Source organism: Tiliqua scincoides, chromosome 4, assembly GCF_035046505.1.
Source record: "Tiliqua scincoides isolate rTilSci1 chromosome 4, rTilSci1.hap2, whole genome shotgun sequence".
Classification (NCBI taxonomy): domain Eukaryota; kingdom Metazoa; phylum Chordata; class Lepidosauria; order Squamata; family Scincidae; genus Tiliqua; species Tiliqua scincoides.
In genome coordinates this window covers 117286898-117296722 of record NC_089824.1, presented here as the reverse complement: position 1 = coordinate 117296722, position 9825 = coordinate 117286898, and the positions used below count along the sequence as shown (strand labels likewise).

The window sequence follows — 9825 nt, the reverse complement described above, 5'->3', positions numbered from 1 at the left end:
CTCAAAGTGTTCCAAGAGGAAACTGGTGGCCCCAAGTGTGCAGATTTTTATTTTGACAGTTTTATTTAAACTGCCTGTGAAATGGACTGAAGAGCACTTGACATCTTTCCCCCAGTGTGATGACCAAGCTTCTCCATTTTGGGATAAACTGTGATATGCTCCCTACTGGGTAAAGTCTCTATACTCTCTAAGCCCACGTTTTTAAAGAGACTGCAGCATAAGTCACCTGACTTCTAGGATTAGGTTTAGCTCATGCAGATGTCAGAGTTGGATGGGCAAGTTATTTTTTGAAGCAAAACTTAAAAAAAAAAAAAGCACACAGATTCTTCTTGTTTTGTGTGGCCTTTTAACCTGCTGTAGATATTGTACACAGAAATTGTTTTTAGACAAAATAATTGCAGGATCATATTATGCCTAAAGGGATATGTTGCTGCTTATCAGCTGGTCTGATAATATATACCAGTCGGTGCAAATCAACTCAGCTGTGTCATGGTCTTTATTTCTTTAAATGTTGTTGCTGTTATGTGGTCTGGACTAAGAACATCAAGCATGACTTGGAAGGTTGAGCAACACACAGCCTGGTCTGTGTTGCTATCACCACTAAAAGAAATACCCAGATTTGGGGGGAGAGCAGAGGGCAGGTCCAGCATGTTTGGTATATTTGAGATTTATTATTGGTGGCTTTCACATTTTCTACCCCCCCCCCCTTTTTTAGGGATCACTTTCTGTATTGGCTCACTTGCTGTGCAAGATCTGCTAGTCTGCCACAGAACCACGACATGTTGCACAGGATTCTGGGGTATGTTGTAAAGCACACTTTTGTGTATATGAGAGGCAGGCCAGACCTGTGCTGCCATGCCATTGCTTTATGTGAACTGCAAGTGTGATCTAAGAACTAATCCAACACGCTTCCTCCACATTTTTGGGGTGGGTGGGAATTAGCAATGGTGGGCAAATTGGAAAGCTTTTCAGGAAAGATTGGCAGTTACTGCTTATCTCCTTGAGGACTTGTGATGATCCTCTGAGGTTTTCTTGGAACACACTTTGAAGACCCTACAGGATGATTGAATTGCATATAATTGTTGAGTGAAGGTTTTTACCCTGAATCTTAATGTTTCATCACACCCTAATGGGTAACATTGGCCGGGGGGGGGGGGGGGAGAAGAGCCTCTGAATATGAGTTGCTGGGAAGCAACAAGGGAGAAGGTTATTTGTCTACATGATTCTGAGCTTTTCAGAAGCATCTGGTCCACCGCTATGGGAAACAGGATACTGCAGTGCATGAACCTTTGGTATGATCAAGTCAGGCCTCTCATGCTGTTGAGGAAGGCAAGGCAAGAAGCTATCCATTGGCCCCCTTAGTGAGCTGGAGAATGGCTGGTGGTTGCTGGTCTGAGGCCTGTGGCCCCTGCTGAGTGTTTGCTCCCTGAAAGTACTTTCTGCATGTCTCATTTTTGTGTTTTTGACCTTTCCAAGTGTCCTGCTTAAAAGTGAGAAGAATCGCGCCCAAGTTTAACAACTAGTGGAAGGATATTGGTACTTGTGAAAGTTGGGTCATGATGAAGCAATTCTTTACAGCAGTAGTGGTGACCTTCATTTGAGCAATGCAAGTTAGTTTTCCTCATATCATGCATTTCTTTTATCATGGAGATAATGACAGTATTGGAGGTGCTCTCCTGTGTAGGAACTGACCAGACCAGGTGTCTTTACTGTCAGTGAGGTTGCTTTGTCATTTTCCTTCACCTGGGACCTAGTGTGGCACGGAATTCCATGCAGCCACCTGATTCGTATAACTCTTGTGAGAAAATACTACTCAAATCAGTATGAATCACCTGTATTGTATGTGGTGGAAGGAGACTGCACATGCCTGCTTTTCCACCAAGCTATCACCATTCTGATCTCAGTATCTGAACTGGGCCCCAGAGATGTGATTTCTGCATTCCATCAGCTATATTACTGCTGTCACTGCATCTCACCCTATGTTCACAATTTGATCTATTTTAATTGTAAAAAAACTTGTAGTTCGCCCTCCTCTCTTTAGCGAAGACCCAGGTGACTAACAATGCCATCTGAAAACAATACAATTATAAATATGGAACAATAAAAAACAAAACACAATCAGCAGAAAAGCTGTCTCATCAAAATAATGGAAGAAAAGCAATCTGAAATCTTTTTTAAAAGGCTTAAGTCTCTACTGGAAAGCCAGTGGGGGGAGTGCCACAGAAGACCCTTCTCTTTGTTGACTTCAATTGAACCTCAGAAACTGGTGGCACCTGCAGATGACCCCCAGCTGATCTTAGGGGATCTCATATGGAAGGAGGTGTTCCTTAAGATACCTTGGCCCTAAGCTATAGGGCTTTAGTGATCCATACCAGCACTTTCACTCTGATGGATCACTTCTTCGTCTGTGTAGACAGCCAATTCATGTCCAAGCACAATTCAAATTGCCTTGCCCCTGTAACCACACAGACAGCCACATTCTGCACCATTTGCAGTTTCCAAACAGTCTTTGGGGCTGCCCCGCATGTAGTCATGTTTATGACTTCTGTTGTCGAACTGTTTTGGTATCCTGTTTACAGGCTGCTGGAGTGACACAGGATGTAACAGACAGAAGTGCAACTGTGCAGCTGAGGGTAGTAGAAGAGTTTGGTTTAAAGTGCTGACTGAACTTCCTCTCCAATCCTTGTCCTGTAAGAAACTGCTTTGACTCACCAGGTTGTATCAGCAAAGTTATCACCAAGCTGCTAGAATGGCTCCCAATAGTATTACTACATGGCACTGCATTTTATCACACCCAGCTGCTAAAAATGGGGGCACAAGTTGAGAAATGCTGTCAATGACTAGCATTGTTGTTACAACATTGCCGATTAAGTGTTAGTATGAGGGCAGAAAATGAGGAGGGGAAGGGGGAGAAAGAGGGTCCAAAGAACACTGGGAATAGGTGGACAGAATTGCATTGCACTAGGGAGGCAGGTTTTCTGTATCCTGGGAAACATACTCGGAAACATGTTTCTGCAAACTTAGCACAATGTTAGTGTTTTCACTAAAATATATTATTGGGAAGTGATGCAGGGATTTTCATGGCCAGTATCTGGTGGAGAAAGGGAAGTTTCATGCAGTATCAAACACACAGGACAAATGTTAGTTCTGTTAAATAGCTGGTGGCTTACATTTAGCAAGATTTTTCAGTGTGTCCCTGTTTTGAAAGTTGTGTACACTTCCTGCCCATTGAGCAGCCTTTTGTTTTGAAGAATCAACTAAAATCTTGTGAAATCCTGGGGATAAGTGTGAAAGTTTGCAGCATCTTTTTGGAACAGCTTTGTCCACTGTGGAGGGAGAGGACTTGGCTTTCAGGTGGCAAGCAGACTTTTGGACTATAGCGCTGTTTTCCCATGCAAAGCACCAGTTGGCCTTATCAACAGCTCTGGGCTTATAGCTTCTCCAGAGAGGCTGCCACAGTCACGGGAGGAGCTGTGGCAATGTGCCCTAGTGGGAAGCGCTCATCTGCAGGCTCCAGCGCCTTCCCTAGTTGATAAGGCCTCACTCCTTGCCATGTTCACAACCTCTGAAGTCTGGGGCTTGCTGCTGCAGCCACTAATGGGCCTTCCAGCTGCAGCAAGGCTGGTAAGGCTTCTGTGCACCTTTCTTGCAACAAGACTCCTTTCCCCTTACTCAGACAGGGGAATGGAGAGGGAGAGGGAGGCGAGGAGAGTCAATTGACAAGAGGCCAGGTGGGGGGGGAGGCAGCTCTAAGGGCTCTGCAAGTCCCTTGTCCCTTAGAGAGGCAGAGCCGGACTGGGTTGGGATGCCCTCCCACAATAGGAAGAGACCTCAAGCAAGTCTGACCCTTCCTCTCAGAGTGGGAGGGATATTCTCCATGTGGTGAAGAATACTCTCCTTCCAAGAATAGGGTATTCACAGGTAAGGAATTCAATTTTTCAAAATTTTGAATGGTTAAAATTGTGCTGGATTTTGAATATTTACAAATATTCATTTTGGCTACAAGCAGAGGTAATAGTAGTTTGTGGCAAATGGGTTATATATCTGCTGGCTGAAAATGTCATAAATGAGCAGTCTAAAGTAAATGAAACTCTCAACAGAGCACTTGTTAATAATTGTCTTTGTTTAGAAAGACACTTTCTCATCACAGGCTTAACAATATAAAAATCTAGCTCATTCTACAGATATATACAGTGTGAGAGTATGTACATGTACTTACCCACACGACACATTTGTGCATTGCTTATTTTTTTACCAGAAAACAATAAGAATGGACGTTGGGTGTTTGAAAATCCATCCCAACTCTGGAAATGTTTAAGGCTCAGTTTAGAATAAACCCTTAGCTCCTCTAGGCAATATTGTTATGGGTGGGGTTTAAACGACACTGGCTGGAAGAGAGTGTTTTTAAAAGAGAAAGGAGTTTTACATAGTGCAAAATATTTATCCTCTGATAAGACCAGATATCTTAATACTTAATGGTAAACTATGGTCAGGGCTGTGTGTACGCAGTGCTACTATTTAAAAAAAAGTTTCTGTGCCAGAGTACCCACAATCCTACAACCAACTGTCCAATCCTGAACAGCGCACACTAGCTTACTGCCAGTGCGCACTATTGCAATCGCACGAAAGGCACATTTGTGCTAGCCCAGCAGCGCCGGGCAGTTGCTGGAGCTCTGTTGCTCGGCAGTCATGCAGGTTGCTGAGCAGCGGAGAGGTAAGTGGGGGTGTGGGGGAAGGAGGTGTTCCAGAAAGGGGGGAGGCAGGCAGAGGGCAGAGAGGAAGTAGTGGGGGGAAGGGGGGACTGGTGGAGCTTTGCTCCTTTGGATCCAGAGCCTATGTTGAGCTCACTGCCCAACATGGAGGCTCTTGATTCTGTGCCAACCTTTGGTTCGGTGGAGAATCGAGTAGCCCCATTGAGGGGCTGCTCTGTTTACCCATGGGAAGAGGACAAAAATCCCCTTCTCCTAAGGAGCTGCTAGGGGCTGGCTGGAGCAAGGAAGATGAAGTGGCAGCCACTTTTGGCGCCGCTGCACCCCTGTGCCCACTCAGCTCAGGATTGGGCTGAAAAGCGGAAGTCTGTGATTCATGTGCCTGATTGCTCTCACTCTGCATTCCTGCTAGACATGATCCCTGAATATCTTATTCAGCCATCTCTTGGCTTTTGAGATTTCACTGGGCATTACACTTTCAAGTATACCTTTGCAACCATGAGGGCCAGGAACCTGCTTCTTATTAAATAAAAGCCAAGATATTTAGGAAGCTGAATTTCATCCCAGGCCCTCATTCTGCACTTTTACTTTGCTGCTGTAGCAGTGCAGTGGATATGATAGTTGTGCAGGATAGGTCAGGATCCAAGGAACTGTGAAAGCATGTCCAGAGGTCTGTGGTACCCAAACTCTTGCGGGGCTCCCTACACGCCTGGGAGGCAGCTGCTGCTTCCAGGAAGCAAAAGAGAGCCCCTGGCACCTCTGGAAGCCTAGGGCTTGTGTGGCTGCATTCCTCCTTCCCCCCCTTAAAGGAGCAAAGACAGAGTTCCTCAGGCTGGGGCATCACGATGCCCCACTTTGAGAACCTCTGCCATAGGCATAAGAGGGTTCACCTTCAGCAGCCCTTGCCTTCCACATTTGTGATATGAGAGATGCAGGAACGGTAGGAGAAATTCCATTAGCTTTAACTCAAGCACTTTACTTGCATTAATTTAAAATAGTGCTACCGTTGAAACAAGTCCCAGCTTTCCTTGCGTAACTACTTTGCAAACCACATTAGGCCTGCAAAGCAGGCAGTTCTCTGAAATTTGGTACAACTTGCCTCTCTGCTGCACCTCTGTCTTGCTTTTAAAAGAGGAATTCTGTTCTGTGAAGGAAAAAAATGATGTGGCAGCAACCAGTAAGGACATTACAGCAGCTAGGAGGAGGTTCAGCTGCCAAGTAATGAGCAGGGGAAGGGGAATGTCTACAGGCTGCTGTCTCCTGCTGCAAGAGAATGGGGACTCCACTGGAGCAGCTTCTTTCTCCCTGTTACTCTACCTCACCAGTCACCTCAGTGCTGTTCATAATCTAACATCTCCCTAACAACTTTGAACTCTGCCTGTGATTATGCTGTAAATGGAGTACGTGAACCTAAGTCTTGCTCTATCATGCCAAAGGCCCTTCTTGCTCAGCATCCTGTTCCCCACAGTGGCTTATATGCAGGAGCAAGAGACATACTTTCCTGCTGCTAGGCCTGGAAGTAGCACACTGCCATCATGCTAGTAACCAGTTGTAGGCATGACTTCCAAGATCTTAGACCCTTTTTAAAGCAATCCAAGCTAGGGCTTGTCACCACATCTTGTGGCAGCAAATTCCACAAGCTAATTAGGTGCTATGTGAAAATGATTCAAAAGTTATCACTCCCTTCGGAGTTATCTGAAGTTATCACTCCCTTATTACTCCACTGTTGCTGAATGTGTGACCAAAAGAAAAATTCTCAAGAACAGCAGTCTAGTGCAGGACAGGGCTTTAGAGAAACCTAAATCCTGGATTCATTTAAGAATGTACCAAGTCACGAAATTATGTATTCTAGTAGAAGGGAGATTCTGTAGGTTTTTAAGCATAACATAGTTCTGATCTGTGGTATTTTCAGATTCTGGTTATTTGCAAGTTTGATTTTTTAAAAGTTGGATTATAAAACATCATTTAACTACAGTGCCAATGTGGCTGAATACAAGTAAACGGCTCCACACCTGAAGGGGAGTAAAATTGCACAGTCCAAAGAAATATTTTTTTTGATAAATAGGTCAACAAAGCAAAAGGAAAATCATATAGTGGTATTGAGTAGCAATGTGTGTTTACAATTTTTTTTTGTTCCCTACCAAAACAAATAGGGTATCCAACTACATCTTATTAATGATCTTATTGTTTTGTAGCAGGGAATGTATGTTTTCAGCTTGGATTGTAGGGCTGGAAAATCAACACTATGTGAAAGTGCATTGTTTGGTGGTCCCAGAGATTCTAGAAGACTGATACTCCTTGTTTTCAGCAGCTCTGCTACTTCTCAAGTAGCAGTCCAGCAGTAGGGAACATCAGCCCATCCATCTATCAGTGTTGTTATCCAGCCCATGGTCAATCTTTGATATGCCTCTCCTGTAAATACGGGTGGAATTTTACAGGATTAGCTTTCCTCCTTTATATAAAAATAAATTGAAAACACTCCAAATTAATACTGGTGCAACAGATAACTGAGTAATTGGAGAAGAATCAGCTGGAAAGAATATAAGTTTAGGTGTGCAGTTCATTTCCTTCCAAGGCAGAAAGTGGACTTGGATTCTTGGACATCATGCAAAAAAATGGCCATCGACTGCTTTTCCATTCCACCCCAGAACTTTGTCTACCATTGACATCTAAATGTATGCATGCTTATACCAAATGCGAGTTTTGCATTCTCAAGGCTGAATACTGATACATTTCTTCCCAGAGACTTTGCAGTATTGTATGGTCTGGTGTCTAAGTCCTGTTTCTTTAGTGTTGTCTCATCAACTTTCAAAGTGTGATTTTGCTGTTTCTGTTGCTCCAGCACCCCTTTTGTGTGGTCCTGGGGAGAGTCAAACTGGAGCGGCTTCTCAGTTTCACTTGCCCATCAAGTGAGTTTTTCTTCCGCAGGATGAAGTCAAAGTTCACCTGGCTGTTCATGGCATAGAAGACATTTGCGCTGTCTGGGATGACTAATTCTGCAAGGAGGAGGGAAACAATGTTAACAGATGGAGATGTACTCTTCTCTTGCTCAGTGTAATTACAGAGAAAAAGAAATTGGGTTGGGGCTATTGCTACTGTTCTAGCTCTTGTAGCATGTTCTGCATAAACCGGATTCAACATAAAGATTCCAGTCTGTAACAAAGAATGAGAGCCTTGCAGCACCTGTGACTGGAAGCCTCATTTTATTGGGCTATGACTGAAACACCAAGTATCACAATTATTCCATTCCCTCTGTAGGCACCCTTACAATATGAGGACAGATCCCCCTCCCGCAAGTCTACTAACGGCTTTCAAGGGGGTTATTAAACCCCCCTCTAGGAATAACACCCATGGAAAGCAATGGGTCTACTTCTGAGTAAACAGGGTTGCAACTATGTGTAGCTGCATTTGTTCATTCCCTGTTGCTTGCCTCTCCTCTGTGAATTGAATTGCACACTCCTAGTTAGGTGTTTGATGTTGCATGTTTTATGTTGAGCCTCTGCTTAACACACCAGGCACCTTAAAGAAGGATTTGATTAATGATTCTACTGGTATGTTGTTTATAGGCACTTACTCTGTGAAGACAAGAATTTTAAAAAATAAGCAATAAAATGTATCTCAGAAACTTTTACTAAATTTTTAATATATTAGACTGTACATTTCTTAGGAAACAATTACTGGTAGGTAATTTTTCAGTATCTAGCCTCAGGTAAAATCAGACAAAACTATAGTCAGACACCCCCCCCCCCAAGTTTAACCTCCGACTTATCTGAGAGTCAGAAAATTTTGTGATTTTTGGCTCAAACCCTGCCCTCAACTTACCTGTGAGATCGACTTACAGGCAAGTATCTGTCGTAAGTGTGTGTGGTTTGTAATGCAAATGGTAGTCCACCCTGCCCAAAATGTGTTGCCCTCTTGAGCTAAGTCCAAGCCCCATGAGCAGGGTGTGACTTGAAATGAGGCTTGTACGCCTGCTAATCCTCCTGCCTCCCCAAGGAGGGAAGGAGGAGCCTTACCTTAGGCCTTCTCTAACAGTCTGCAGAAGGCTTGTTTTAACAAGTCCCTGAAAGCCCCATTTCTTGAGTGCAACTGAGGGCCAGAGAGTAACTTCCTGCCAGGAAGTGCAGGGTTCCCCATTTTCTAACCATAAGCTCTGTGATCCCTGACCAGCAATGATGCTCGGAAGTGTCATTTAGAGCCAAGGAGAGGCTGTGCCAAAACTGAACTGATCGTTTCCCTCTTACTACCTCTCCAAAGAAGAGGCAATTCAACAGCCATGCTTGAAAAGCCTTGTTGCCTTTTGGGTTGAATTTCCCGCAGTGTCTGACTGCTCAGACTTTTGAAATTATGGCAGGTTTTCTGGGGAGCAAAGACCCCAATTTTCCTTACCTTTGTCCTCTGAGATGACCTGCACAAGCTCATAATCCTCTGCAGGATCAGACTCTAGGTTGTGTTTCAACATGGCTCTCTGAATGACAGCTGGAGTCTTGTCTTGGCTGGTTAACTAGAAAGACAATTTTGCACTGACTTTTATTCTCTGAACTTTAATTCCAAACAGCTTTATTTATCCTTTACCTAGTTACTAGCATACAAGGTTCTAAAACAGTGGCTGTATTTGGCATGAAATATCAACTAGGAATTATCTTTGGAGAAAGGCATATGAAATTACTTTGTTCAGAAATATAGATAATATTCCAGTTTAGATAATCCATCTATTCCTCTGGATCCAGTCTTCTCAGAAGAATCTAGCTGTTAAATTGTCTACAATAGTGACTATTGCACCGTATATTATGAGAAGAGTTGAAACATACTTTGAAAAATTAAAGCACCATGTTCGAAGCTCCATACAGCACTGATTCCCCCCCCCCCCACCAGCTCTGCAATTATATGAGCACTTGATATCTGAAGGTAGATGACACGAAAGCTTTGGGCATTTCAGAAGCAACCTGTGCTGCAGCTTTTTGGGTAAATGGAATTCAGAAAGGCTGCCCCAAAGAAATAGTCCCATCCCTGACTGACTGAGCAAAGGGGAGGAGTGTTGGATGCTGAGATGGATTATTATATTAACTGGACTTTTCTGCAATTGTAGGAAGAATTGCAGCTCATTGTCCTGGGA

The 9825-nt window shown here is 43.8% G+C and overlaps 1 protein-coding gene across 1 annotated transcript in view; it reads right to left on the bottom strand.

The window, feature by feature from the left end:
* Positions 1 to 4103: 4103 nt before the first annotated feature.
* RGL1 (ral guanine nucleotide dissociation stimulator like 1) overlaps positions 4104 to 9825 on the bottom strand; it is a 107474-nt gene continuing 101752 nt past the window's right edge. Inside the window, exons 17-18 of the mRNA XM_066623539.1 lie at positions 9099 to 9213; positions 4104 to 7705 (exon numbers count right to left, since the gene is read on the bottom strand). Coding sequence (XP_066479636.1) covers positions 7518 to 7705; positions 9099 to 9213 — 303 coding nt within the window. The 3' untranslated portion in view covers positions 4104 to 7517. The remainder of the gene's footprint in view (positions 7706 to 9098; positions 9214 to 9825) is intronic.